The sequence below is a fragment of the Sus scrofa genome, chromosome 8, assembly GCF_054392235.1.
Source record: "Sus scrofa isolate SSC_HxYL_T2T_F1_AM1 chromosome 8, Sscrofa_HxYL_maternal_Yorkshire_Landrace_v2.0, whole genome shotgun sequence".
NCBI classification, from domain to species: Eukaryota; Metazoa; Chordata; class Mammalia; order Artiodactyla; family Suidae; genus Sus; species Sus scrofa.
This window is the reverse complement of record NC_139390.1, coordinates 77,888,755-77,902,967: the sequence shown is the minus strand read 5'-3', so window position 1 is coordinate 77,902,967 and position 14,213 is coordinate 77,888,755. Positions and strand designations below refer to the sequence as shown.

Genomic DNA, 14,213 nt, shown 5'->3' with positions numbered 1-14,213 from the left:
TGAAGCAACACAGAAAAGAGAAGCAGGGTTGCTTACCTCCTGAAGTGAAAGATTTTTTTTTTTTTTTATCTTTTTTTGCCATTTCTTGGGCCGCTCCCGCAGCATATGGAGGTTCCCAGGTTAGGGGTCTAAGCGGAGCTGTCACCACCAGCCTACACCAGAGCCACAGCAATGCGGGATCCGAGCCGCGTCTTTGACCTACACCACAGCTCCCAGCAACGCCAGATCCTTAACCCACTGAGCAAGGCCAGGGATCAAACCCGCAACCTCATGGTTCCTAGTCGAATTCGTTAACCACTGCACCACGATGGGAATTCCTGAAGTGAAAGAATTTTTACGAATAGCACCATCCAGATTGTAAATCTCTGAATAACAGTAAATCAACTATACCTCAATTCAAAAATCCCCATTGTTTGGTGAGTGTGTGGGGGTGCTGGCTGTGGTTTGCTGTGGCTTGATATAGGAATTCCATTCCCAGACCAGGAATTGAACCTGGGCCGCAGTGGTGAAGGCGCTGAGTCCTAACTACTAGACCATCAGGGAACTCCTAAGAAATCATTTCTTAAGTTAAAAGAAGCGAAATGAGGAGTTTCTGTCATAGCTCAGTGGTTAACAAACCTGACTAGTATGCATGAGGACATGGGTTCGATCCCTGGCTCCACTCAGTGGGTTAAGGATCTGGGGTTGCCAGGAGCTGTGGTGTAGGTTGCAGCCGGGGCTTGGATCTGGTGTTGCTGTGGCTGTGGTGTAGGCCTGGAGCTGTAGCTCTGATTGGACCCCTAGCCTGGGAGCCTCCATATGCCAGGGGTATGGCCCTAAAAAGACAAAAAAAAAAGATAAAAGAAATGAGAGGTCTAACACTTTGCAGTGGCTACAAAGTAATATTAACAGATACACACCATTCATATCAACAAATAATACATTTTATCAAACGTAATAAAAGTAGTTATTTGATAGCTCTTTGGCTTTTAAAATTCCGAATAAAGCTCCTAAAGAAAAAAAGTGAAGTTACTAGAAGTATAAAACTTGATGACCTAATAAATGAATTTTCAGAAGAGTGAGCCTAAAAAAATTCCTATCCATCAAGATAGCACATTAGCCAATTATTGTGTTACATAAAATTATGACACCAAAATGTTATTTTTTGCTATTTGTAAATTACATTATACTCATGTCTTATCCCCCTTATGTTTTATAACTCATAAAACATTTGTAAAGGAAAAAAAAAAAAAACCCTCTGAATAACAAAGGAGCGTCTGAGGAAAAGGCCAGGGCAGAAGACATGATGTAACTTAGGTTCTTTAATTAGAATGTGACGTCCGCCTTGTATTTTTCTCTGACAACAAGGGTAAGTTTTTACCTGGATAAAAAGAAAACAGACACACAAGGCATTCCAGATGTTCCTTGTCTGCAGGATTTCGTTCTGATTCTCTGAGGGGTTGTCTGGTGGTTAGGAATTCGTGGTCTGTGTAATGCAGGCGCTGGCCTCACCCAGCTTCTGAGGTGCACACTCCCTTCAGGCATCAGTATAATTAGGTGCCATGAGGTGGGGAGGGTGGGGGTGGCTGGCTGTCCAGCCAGAGGTAAGCAATTCTTCAAAAGCAGATCCTGAAAACAGACGGTCGCTCCCCATCTGACATCATATTTTGCAAGACCTCCCTTCTAGAAAACACACCAAGCCTCGGGCATCGTGTGTGGTTAAGAGGAGGCCTGGTGGGCTCACTCTTCAGTGTTCCTGCCTGTCTTAGAACGTGCCACCAGCAGCAGGTGAGTCTTGAGGGTCTGGAAGGAAAGACCTACCCTCTGATTTACTGATTTATGGATTCGGAGCCTAGGGAGCCTTAGGGCTCAGATGGATCGAGTGGGAGCTATTTCTGCCGAATGTGGCAATAGGAACTGGTCCCTGGAGTTAGAGTGTTAAGTTTGTATTCTGGGGGGAGGTGGGGGCAAGACCCGCTGGGATAGAAAGCGATTTTGGAATTTTTATATTTTGAAGAACTTTACTTGTAAATCCTATTTTTTAGTGAGTTCTGTAATGTACATAAGACATATGTAATAGAACATGATTAAAACTGATACATAATCCAAATGAATAAATACTATGTTTGTGTGTATATGTGTGTGTGTGTGTGTGTGTGTGTGTGTGTGTGTGTGTGTGTGTATGGAGGGTGCATGCTCAAAAGTTTTTACTGATGACATGCATGATTAGAAAAAAAACAAAAAAACACAGGAGTTCCCACCTGGTTCAGTGGTAACCAACCCGACTAGTATCCATGAGGACGAGGATTCCATCCCTGGCCTTGCTTGGTGGGTTATGGATCCGGCGTTGCTGTGGCTGTGGTGTAGGCCGGCAGCTGCAGCTCCAATTTGCCTCTTAGCCTGGGAACCTCCATATGCTGTGGGTGCGGCCATAAAAAGACAAAAGAAAAGAAGGAAGGGAGGGAGGGGAAACAACCACAAACAGGCCATGGTGAGAGAAGAAGTCTGAGAGGTGAGCAAGCACGTTGATTTGCCTGAAAGATTTCGAGTTTTTTTTCCCCTCCTGATCTCCCTTATCAGTTTGACTGAAGGGAAAAAGCAGAGACAGGATCAGCAAAGTTTGCGGCTGGAAAGATTTTTCCCACCCATTTCTTTGTGTTCAAACTTGAAATAACACTCTAGTCATTATATATGTTTTGCCCTTTGCTGAACTTCCAATTTTTTTTTTTTTTTGTCTTTTTTTAGGACTGCACCCATGGGATATGGAAGTTCCCAGTGGAACTGGAGCTGCAGATGCCAGCCTACACCACAGCCACAGCAACGCCAGAGCTGAGCTGTGTCTGTGACCTACACCACAGCTCACGGCAACACCAGATCCTTAATCCATAGAGCGAGGCCAGGGATGGAACCTGCATCCTCATGGATACTAATCATGTTCCTAACCCACTGAGCCGCAGTGGGAACTCCCTAGCTTGATTTTTATTTTTATTTTTTTGGCCATGCCCATGGCATGTGGAAATTCATTGGCCAGGGATTGAACTCATACCACAGCAGTGACAATGCTGAATCCTTAACCCTCTGTGCCATTATGAGCTGTGGGGTAGGTTGCAGATGTAGCTTGGGTCTGGCATTGCTGTGGCTGTGGCGCAGGCTGGCACCTGCAGCTCTGATTTGCCCCCTAGCCTGGGAACTTCCATATGCCATGGGTTTGGCCCTAAAAAAAAATAAAAATTAAAATAAAATAAAGGGGAAAATGGGGGGGGGGGAATCTCGGTGAGTCACCGAGAGAGTGTGGGTTCTTCATCCTTCTCCATTGCGTGCAGACTGGCTGACTTTCTTCAGATGTTATCTTGCCTGTGTGATCTGCCTGCAAGATTGCTAGGGAAGCTGTTGGGAGTAGAGGGCTAGTCATTTTTTAACTGCTTAACTCTTCATTCTTATTTCTTTTTACCTAGGAAAAGAATCAACAGGTTAGACAAGGCATGCTGTGCATTCAGGAGAGCCTAAGGCAGGGGTTAGTTTCAGTTGCTTAGTGATCTCATTCCTATACTAGGTCCTGTTAAGGTTAGAGGGGATTAGAAATGGGCAAACAGGAAAGGGACAGAAGAACTGCTTTTAGGAGTTCCCAGTGTGGTGCAGCAGAAACGAATCTGACTAGTAGCCATGAGGATGTGGATTCGATCCCTGCCCTCGCTCAGTGGGTTAGGGATCCAGTGTTGCTGTGACTGTGGTGTAGGCCAGCAGCTGTAGCTCTGATGGGACCCCTAGCCTGAGAACTTTCATTTGCCGTGAGTATAGCCCTAAAAAGAAAAAAAAAATATATTGCTTTCAGTAGCAAATATCCCCATAGCAAATATCCCCATTCTACAGATGAGGCACAAAGAGGTTAAATAATTTGCCCCAGGTCACATAATAGTAAGTGTTAAAGTCAGGATTGCCAGCCAACCTGCTCCAGGACCTGTGTGCTCTACTGCTTCCAGGGTACACAGTTGTTGTTTAGTAAAGACTCAATGACCAAGACTTCCTCTGCATATATACATGCGCATGTTTATTTGCATGAATAAAAAGGTTTCCCTGTGCTTTCAGCACCTGAGCATGGCACAGCGTGTGAGCCTTCTGGTCCTTCTCCTGGGAGTGCTGGCATTTCAGATGGTGAGTAGCCACTGACGCGCTGTTCTCACTTCTCCCCTTCCAGGGCCTCCAGGAACACAAAGGCACGTGACATCCAGATTTCTGATGCTCTAGACATAAGATTGACTCTGTCAATTCTTTTTTCCCCATTTTACACCTTTTTATATCCACTCCCTTTTTCAAGAAAGGATCTAAAGTCACTTATGCTAAAATAAAGGTGACTAAAGGGAACTCAGGGATCCATAAATGTTCAGAAGCAATGACTTTTGGTTTTTGTTTTTGGCTTCACCCATGGCATGTAGAAGTTCCTGGGCCAGGGATGGAACCCATGCCACAGCAGTGACTTGAGTCACAGCAGTGACAATGCCAGGCCCTTAACCAACTGCACCACAAGGGAACTCCCTCAGAAGCCATGTTGAAGTTACTGGTTCCAAGGCAGGGGGAGAGAGAGACTGAACTGGAGAAGGGAAAGGTCATTCTGCTCAAGCACAGCCCCACAGCACATAGTACCTAGGAAATATTCAAGTTCACATTTTTGTTTGAAGACACAGAGAAGAGCCCATAGGGGGAGAGGGACATGGAAAAGAAGAGTAACAGTGATCAGACTCAGAGTCTCCAATGTGCTGTTGCCTGAAGTATCTCTCCCTTCCACCGCTCTCCCACAGCGGCCCTCCTCCCCTCCCCCACACCCCGTAACTGCTAGTCATCCCTAATCTTTATTTATTTTATTTTATGTTATTTTATTTATTTATTTTCTTTTTAGGACTGCACCCGCGGCATATGGAGGTTCCCAGGCTAGGGGCTCAAAGAGGAGCTGTAGCCGCCAGCCTACACCACAGCCACAGCAACGCTGGATCTGAGCTGCATCTGCAGTCTACACCACAGCTCACGGCAACGCTGGATCCTTAACCCACTGAGTGAGGCCAGGGATCGAACCCACATCGTCATGGATGCTAGCCGGGTTCGTTAACCACTGAGCCAGGAGGGGAACTCCTAATCTTTATTTATTTTAATTTTTAAAAGTGAGGCCTGAGTTGACTTACAATGTTGTGTTAATATGAGTGTGTGGTTTATTCTTTTATTTTTATTTTTGCTTTTTAGGGCCACACCCGAGGCACATGGAGGTGCCCAGGCTAGGGGTCTAATCCAAACTACACCTGCCAGCCTATGCTACAGCCATAGCAACACCAGATCTGCGACCAACACCAGATCCTACACCCACTGAGTGAGGCCAGGGATCGAACCCTCAACCTCATGGTTCCTCATTGGATTCATTTCCACTGCGCCACAATGGGAACTCTGAGAGGGTGGTTTAAACAGCACCTCCCTGCCGCCCTCCCCACCCCCAGCAGAGTCACATCACCCCAGACACATTCATACATCCCCTGCACTTCCTGGCAGCACTTCCAACAGTCCTCACTGAATAAGCCACACTGTACTTGTTTGAGGTACATCTTCTCTACCAGGACCTAAGTTCCCAAGAACAGGGACTCGGTCTTGCCCAATACTCTGACCCCTGTGCCTGGCACATAGTAGGTGCTCAGTAAACGGGTGAGTTATAAACATTGAATGAGGAGTTCCCATCGTGGCTCAGTGGTTAACGAATCCGATTAGGAACCATGAGGTTGCGGGTTCAGTCCCTGCCCTTGCTCAGTGGGTTAATGATCCGGCGTTGCCATGAGCTGTGGTGTAGGTTGCAGAGGCGGCTCGGATCCCGAGTTGCTGTGGCTCTGGTGTAGGCCGGTGGCTACAGCTCTGATTAGACTCCTAGTCTGGGAACCTCCATATGCTGCACATGTGGCCCTAGAAAAAGAAAAGAAAGAAAAAAAAAAAAAAGCATTGAATGAACTTCCCATTATTGATGATGGTGTCTGGGGACTTTCGTGAGCAAGTGTGAGTCCTCTTCCTGTGCCTTCATTAGGGACTGTCCCAGGAGCACTGATCTTTTAGGGCACAGAGGGTGGCAGGAAGTGCATATCTTCTGAAACCAGATCGGGGTGCAAGTCCCCACAGCATCAGTCACCAGGTCCTTGTCACCTCGGGCAAGCCTCCCATTCTCATCATTTATAAAATGGGCTGCATGGAGTTCCCATTGTGGCTCAGTGGTAACAAAGCCGACCAGGATCCATGAGGATGAGGATTGGATCCCTGGCTTTGCTCAGTGGGTTAAGGATCCAGCATTGCTGTGAGCTGGGGTATAGGTTGCAGATGTGGCTCAGATTCCGCTTGCTGTGGCTCTGGTGTAGGCTGACATCTGCAGCTTCAATTTGACCCCTAGCCTGGGAACTTCCGTATGCTACACTTGCGGGCCTAAAATTAAAATAAAATAAAATAAAATAAAATAAAATAAAATAAAATAAAATAAAATAAAATAAAATAAAATAAAATAATAAAATAAAATAAAATAAAATAAAATAAAATAGGTTGCTGTGTGAATGAAATGTGATCATCCAGATGAAAGTGCTCTGTGTGCTGTAAGGGCACCTTATGAGCCCTGCTCTCTGTGGGGCTCCTTTATGCTGAGTGGCCTAAACCCTGGCCTGCCTGGAGAGTAAAGGCCCCGTTGTGGAATTCCACATACCTTGCAGGCAGGGAGGCCAGAGTTGGGTGGTAATAAGAGGTCTTCTCAGTGCCCCCCAGTCTTGCTGAATTGGTGGCCACTACCATAAAGCCTGTCTCCAGGGAAGTATCCTAAGAATAAAAAGGCACAATAAGGGAAAACTGTGAAAGATTGAAATGTAGTCATGTTCTGGCTGGCGTGGTTTTCCCAGTTATTGCCACCTTTGTCTTGGACTATTTTAGAACTCTGCAGAGATAAAAGTTAGCATGTACAAAACTGATAGCAAAGTAATTAAATCCTGTGCATAGAAACACAGACTTACTACTCAGCCATAAAAAAGAACAAAATGCCATTTGCAGCAACATGGATGGAACTAGAGACTCTCCTACTGAGTCAAGTAAGTCAGAAAGAGAAAGACAAATACAATATGATGTCACATATCTGGAGTCTAATATATGGCACAAATGAATCTTTCCACAGCAGAGAAAATCATGTACTTGGAGAATAGACTTGTGGTTGCCAAGGGGGAGGGACTGGGATGGATTGGGAGCTTGGGGTTAATATTTGCAGACTAGGAGTTCCCGTCGTGGCGCAGTGGTTAACGAATCTGACTAGGAACCATGAGGTTGCGGGTTCGGTCCCTGCCCTCGCTCAGTGGGTTAACGATCTGGCCTTGCCGTGAGCTGTGGTGTAGGTTGCAGACGCGGCTCGGATCCCGCGTTGCTGTGGCTCTGGCGTAGGCCGGTGGCTACAGCTCCGATTCAACCCCTAGCCTGGGAACCTCCATATGCCGTGGGAGCGGCCCAAGAAATAGCAACAACAACAACAACAACAAAAAGACAAAAAAAAAAAAAAAAAAAAAAAATTTGCAGACTATTGCCTTTGGAATGGATTAGCAATGAGATCCTGCTGTGTAGCACTGGGAACTATTTCTAGTTACTTATGATGGAGCATGATAATGGGAGAAAAAAGAGTATATACATGTATGTGTAACTGGGTTACCATGCTATATAGTAGAAAAAAAATTGTATTGGGGAAAGAACAATAAAAAACCCACAGATTTTGGTTGGACACAATGGATTATTGCCTGTGGATAATGAGCAGTTGTGCCAGTTTTGCACTGTTTGTAAATTCATTTTGGTTTCCCTTATTTGAGCAGAAATGTGTGGTGCTTTTGTGTTTTTTTTTTTTGTTTTGTTTTGTTTTTTGTCTTTTTTTGTCTTTTGTTGTTGTTGTTGTTGCTATTTCTTGGGCCGCTCCCGCGGCATATGGAGGTTCCCAGGCTAGGGGTTGAATCAGAGCTGTAGCCACCGGCCTACGCCAGAGCCACAGCAACGTGGGATCCGAGCCGCGTCTGCAACCTACACCACAGCTCACGGCAAGGCCAGATCGTTAACCCACTGAGCGAGGGCAGGGACCGAACCCGCAACCTCATGGTTCCTAGTCAGATTCGTTAACCACTGCGCCACGACGGGAACTCCTTGCGTTCTCTTTTAAATAAACTATTGTAACAGCTTGCCAGTTATGTCATTAATTTATGAGTTAAATATAATCCTTTTTTTTTTTTTTCTTTTTTGGCTGCCCTGTGGCCTATGTAGTTCCTGGGCCAGTGATCAGATCCAAGCCACAGCTGTGACCTACTGTAGCAACACCAGATTCTTTAACCCACTTCACTGGGCTTGGGATCGAACCTGTGTCCTGGCGCTACAGAGACACTGCTGATCCCGTTGTGCCACAGAGGGAACTCTGACACTTGTTCCTTTTATGTTTGTTTAGGGATTATGGCTATGTTCTCTTTTTTAAAAATACCGTTTAGGAGTTGCCATCATGGCTCGGGGTAATGAACCTGACTAGGATCCATGAGGACCTGGGTTCAATCCCTGGCTTCGCTCAGGGGGTTAAGGGTCCAGCATTGCCGTGAGCTGTGGTTGTACGTCGAAGACATGGCTCGGATCTGGTGTTTCTGTGGCTGTGGTGTAGGCCACCGGCTACAGCTCTGATTCGACCCCTAGCCTGGGAACCTCCATATGCTGTGGGTGTAGCCCTAAATAAATAAATAAATAAACCCTTTAATGTCGCAGAGTCAAATAAAACATAGATCCCACTCCTCTTTTCAGGAGATGAAGAAATAAGGGTTAAATGGTGGAGGAGTTGAAATTGGAAGGTTCTGCCTTTCCTGTGTCACGGATTCATTCACTAAACCCTCAGTAGTGTCAAGATGGGCTCAGAGCTTCATTCTGGTCAACAGGAAGTGCTCTGGGGGACACCACATGGGGTCTAAGGACTTGTCAAAGCACCAAGGTTATCGGACAGACTCTGAGTCACTGTCTTTACCTCTTCTAGAGTTGATGTTCCCCTTTAAGAACCTGTGAAAACTGTGCCTCTTCCCCCCTCCTCCTGCCCAAGGAGGCAATTTACATAACATTTCAAGCAGACCCTCTAGAAATTCATGGACTTCGAGGATTCAGGACTGCCCTATGGAAAGGCCAATTTTTAACCACTTCCCTGCATGAGAAACATAGAGAAATCGCTCACCTCGACCCCTCTCTCCCTGAGGGAGGGTCGATCGGGCTCTTTCCTGGTCTCCAGACAGCATCCTGAGTGCTTCACAGTGGCTTCCTCACTGCCACTGAAATGTCAAACTCGAGGTATCATTACAGAGGAACCCAGAGTTGGAATTTCTGGGCAAAGTCTCCCTCATTCAGACTGGTGAGGAAGAGAAGGGGAGGAGGGCGGGAGAAAAAAGGAGAGGCAGCTTCAGGGAATGGAGCATCCTTCAGTGGCCTTCTTCCCTGATGCTAGGACATCAGGGCAGTGCTGATGGATTCACCGTTACCTTCTCCCCCTCCTAGAGTCCCAGTCATCCAGAAAGTATCAAACTTCACTGCAACTCTCAAGCACACAAGATACTACTTCCTTCCTTCACCCACTATCACAAACCCAAAAGTTGTTTGGCTTTTTTTTTTTTTGTCTTTTTGCCTTTTCTAGGGCCGCTTCCCATGGCATATGGAGGTTCCCAGGCTAGGGGTCGAATCAGAGCTTTAGCTGCCAGCCTACACCAGAGCCACAGCAACACAAGATCTGAGCTGCATCTGCAACCTACACCACAGCTCGCGGCAACTTAACGGATCCTTAACCCACTGAGCAAGGCCAGGGATTGAACCCGCAACCTCATGGTTCCTAGTCAGATTCGTTAACCACTGAGCCATGACAGGAACTCCAAAAGTTGTTTGGCTTTGAACTTCAGCTTAGGATCATTTAGGGCAGGGGTGAATGGACGTAACCCTGAACATCCTCCTGGGCTATCACAGTGTTGCAGGAGACAGATAGATGGTCTTTATAGAGGCCTGGGGTTATCAAGAAAACACAAGCTGTACTAAGTGTGCTCTAGTTAAGATAACCTGGAAGTTCACAACGCTTACGGGGGTTTCAGAAACAAAGTTTAAAATGTATAAGCACTGGTGCGTCTAAGGGTCTATAATCCAGATAATTAAATTATGACCATTTTATGTCCTAAAAGTGCAGAGACAAGCATTTTTGGGCCACGCCCATTGCACAAGGAAGTTCTTGGGCCAGGGATCGAACCCACACCCAAGCAGTGTCCCAAGCCACAGCAGTGACAACACTGGATCCTTAACCTGCTGCTCCACAGAGAACTCTGAGACAGGCATTTTTATACTTTGCTTTGAAAGTATGCATGGAATGTTCCAACCTTTATCAGGGTTTGAGGGTATTACTGATGGGGAGGGGGCAGGATGGGAGCAGGTTTCTTTCTTTGGCTTCAACAATACACACACCATAAAAACATTTCATTGCCATTCACATCCTATTTGAACTTTTTATCTTTAAGATTCACTATAGAGTTATTTTAAATTTTAAAAAATTTATATATGGACATTTCTGTCAAGGTAAAACTGGAACATTGACCTTCCTTAGCAATTAGCCAGACTAGATCACTATGGAACAGATGACACAATGGAATACTACTCAGCCATAAAAAAGAATGAAATAGTAATGCCATTTGCAGCAACATGGATGGACCTAGAGACTCTCATACTGAGTGAAGTTGGACAGTGAAAGACAAATACCATATGATATCACTTATATGTGAACCGTAAAATATGACACAAATACATTTATTAATGAAACAGAAACAGACTTGCAGACATAGAAAACAAACTTATGGTTACCAAAGGGGAAGTGAGGGAGAGGAGGGATAAAGGAGGAGTTTGGGATTAGCAGATACACAGTATAAAATAGATGAATGACAAGGCTCCATGGTATAGCACAGGGAGCCAGACTCAATATGTGGCCGAGGTACTGGGGTGGCGTCTGGGGTTATTTTGCACCTGGGCTTGTAGACCCATGTGGTCCCAGCAGAGGAGGGAGCTGGGATGAGAAGGCCGTGGCTGGCCTTGGCTGCAGAGCGTAGACACACAGACACGAGGCAGGAGAGTGTGCTGGGGTGAGGGCTCTGGCCAGGAGGAGGGTGGGTCACAGATGGCCTCCGGCCCTTGTCTTGCCCTGAGTCTGTTCATGTTTCCCACTTTTTATCCACGACATCATCTCTCTTGCCAGAGCCACAGACTTAGTATTTTGACTCTGAGTAGCTCTTCTTCAAGTTTGAGCAGTACACATCCATTTGGGAAGAAAGGAACAGACCAAGAGGGGATTTTAAGACAATTTCATTTTTTGTTTATAGAAAGGGGTGCTTGGTGTGTCAGATGAGAGCAGTGACAGCAGTCCTGGGCACCGAAAGAGCTACTACGTGGTTTGGATGCTGGTAAGTCAATAGCATTTGCCTTTCCTGAAAAAATGAAGGTACTTTGGATCAGGGTTTCTCAAAGCAGCACCATTGACTTTAGGGGCTGATGATTCTCTGCTGCTGGGTTTCCCTGTCATTGCAGGGTGTTTATCAGCATCTCTGACCTGTTCCCTCTAGATGCTAATAGCACCTCTGTCCTCTATATGGGACAACCAATGTCTCCAGATATGGTCAGATGTCCCCTGGAGACAGAACTTCTCCCCAGTTAAAACTCTTAATTTTTTACTTTTTTCCATCGTGGCACAGCAGAAATGAATCCAGCTAGGAACCATGAGGTTACAGGTTCTATCCCTGGCCTCGCTCAGTGGGTAAAGGATGGTTAAGGATCTGACGTTGCCGTGAGATGTGATATAGGTCACAGACATGGCTCAGATCCTGTGTTGTCACAAGTGTGGCCCTAAAAAGCAAAAAACAAAATCAAAAACCCTCTTGTTTTAGATAATTTACAGGAGACGCCTACTTAAGTTGGAGAAATTTAGCACACTGGCAATACTTGAGGGGCTAGTAAAATATGAGCATCTGAATTTTTCAAATCTCTTGTGTACTGAACCCAAACAAGAATGTTTTGGATTCAGGGAGAACAGATTTATTTTTGCATATAATATTTCTCTGTCATACCAGAGGAATTCAGTACTGGGCTTAGTTTAGAAGACAGAAAGTTCAAACTAACCGTTTGAGTTCCAGTATCATCCCAAAGGAAATCCTACAATACCACCTACATCAACAAAATAATTTAATCATTTAGGACATAATGATGAGGATTTTTTTTTGTCTTTTTGCTATTTCTTTGGGCCGCTCCTGCGGCGTATGGAGGTTCCCAGGCTAGAGGTCTAATCGGAGCTGTAGCTGCCAGCCTACGCCAGAGCCACAGCGACACGGGATCCGAGCCGCATCTACAACCTACACCACTGCTCATGGCAATGCCGGATCGTTAACCCACTGAGCAAGGGCAGGGACGGAACCCGCAACCTCATGGTTCCTAGTCGGATTCGTTAACCACTGCGCCATGATGGGAACTCTGAGGATGTTTATAAACTCTAACTCTTGCCTAAAAATCTTCATGGCTCCCTTAGCAAGACCAACAGAACTCTGGCTCAAGAAAAATTGTGGCCTATTTATATTTGGTTGTGTCACTTTACTATTCTAATAGGAAACTACTGATGAAAAAATAGGTCAACAGAAACAAGAAGGAGATAAAAAACACTGGACCAAATGAAAGGACATTGGTCAGTCATGGGTGTGTGGAATACAGCACAGTTATGTCAAAAAAATTTCTTTGTTGAGGAGTTCCCGTTGTGGCCCAGTGGGTTAAGAACCCGACTAGTATCCATGAGGACTCGGGTTCGATCCCTGGCCTCGCTCAGTGGGATAAAGATCTGGCATTGCTGTGGCTGTGGTGTAGGTCACAGCTGCAGCTCCAATTCCACCCCTAGTCTGGGAACTTCCATATGCTGCAGGTGTAGCCCTAAAAGAAAAAAAAAAAAAAAAAAAAAAGATGTCTTTGTTGAAAAGATCCTACCATTGTGTCACACTGATAATAAAGGGGAAAAAATGAAAGGACGGAAAGTATCTAGCCCATCCTAACTGTTTCGTCAAACTGCCAGCATGGAAATCACTGTGGTGGTGGGTGATAGTGACCATGATAGAGCAGGGATCCAAAGATATACTTTAGACCTTTCTCCTTGGGGACATTGACACGGACCTGTCCCCAGGGCTTGCTTCTCCACCCTCTAAGGTTGTATCTCAGAGAACAGATGGTATCCAAAACGTAGGCAGATTAGGCAAAAGCCAAACTGACTCCCCGGTCTAGCTGAACCTCCACCACCCCTGCCTGTCACAGTCACCCTGGCTCAGGTGCTCCCTTTATCTCTGGGAGGAGTCACATGTGCATTGCCCCTCAGAAAAAAAACCAAAAGCAAGCTCCTTCAGGCCCAAACTCTATCGGTTAGCATGGAGCTGCCTGTGTTCCAGCCAGGAAGTGCCTTCTCTAATTTGGTCTCTCTGTCCTTCCACTTACAGCCAACTCAAAGCCTGAGGGCGCGACCACAGAACATTGATGGCAGTACGGTGCTGCGCTTGCTGGCTCTGTGGCCTTCCACTGTGGTCAGGGCGCCTGTCAGCACAATGGCATGCATCCAGCCTCAGCCAGCACCCATCATCCCTAGGCCGAGTCCGTCCCCCCTGGCCCCTCCCTTGTTGGCAAGCACAGTTCCCAAAGGCCCTGTCCTCACCCCCTCTGGCCAGTCCATGACATCAGAGAGAAACAGAGAAGCCTCTGCACCTGGGAGCCTGGGGACCTGCTGCGGTATGCCGGCCAGGTTTCCCCTGACACCCCAAGTCCTGGCTATTCCAGGTCCCCCCACAAAGGGAGCACTTCACAGCACCAGCTTCCCCACCTCCTCCCCAGTGAAGGAGCCCCGAGGAGATGTGTAAGCTGGGAGAAGGACCAGACCCACATCTGCCTGTGCTACTGGCTGTGTGTGGAAGCAACTTCCAAGGGAAGTGTTCAAAGCTCGGGTGGTCACAGTCAACCACCCCGGTGATGTATCCTGTGAACCTATTTTTATTACAGGATTTACCTTATCAGCTCCTGTAGAAATGAAGTTCTATAAGGAAGCCTCGCAGGACCAGGAAAGTGATGCTGGCACATATGCTACAATTTTGAGGCAATTTCTCACTGTTACCTAAAAAATAAAAGAGCATAACTTCTAAACCATA

The 14,213-nt window shown here is 46.2% G+C and overlaps 1 protein-coding gene across 1 annotated transcript; it reads left to right on the top strand.

Moving 5' to 3' along the window:
- The first annotated feature begins 1,599 nt into the window (after positions 1-1,599).
- On the top strand, positions 1,600-14,213 carry LOC100511764 (uncharacterized). The gene is made up of 4 exons (XM_021101455.2): positions 1,600-1,767; positions 4,066-4,131; positions 11,373-11,453; positions 13,515-14,213. Exons 2-4 carry the CDS (start codon positions 4,075-4,077, stop codon positions 13,926-13,928), a joined length of 552 nt encoding a protein of 183 aa, XP_020957114.2. The 5' UTR covers positions 1,600-1,767; positions 4,066-4,074; the 3' UTR covers positions 13,929-14,213.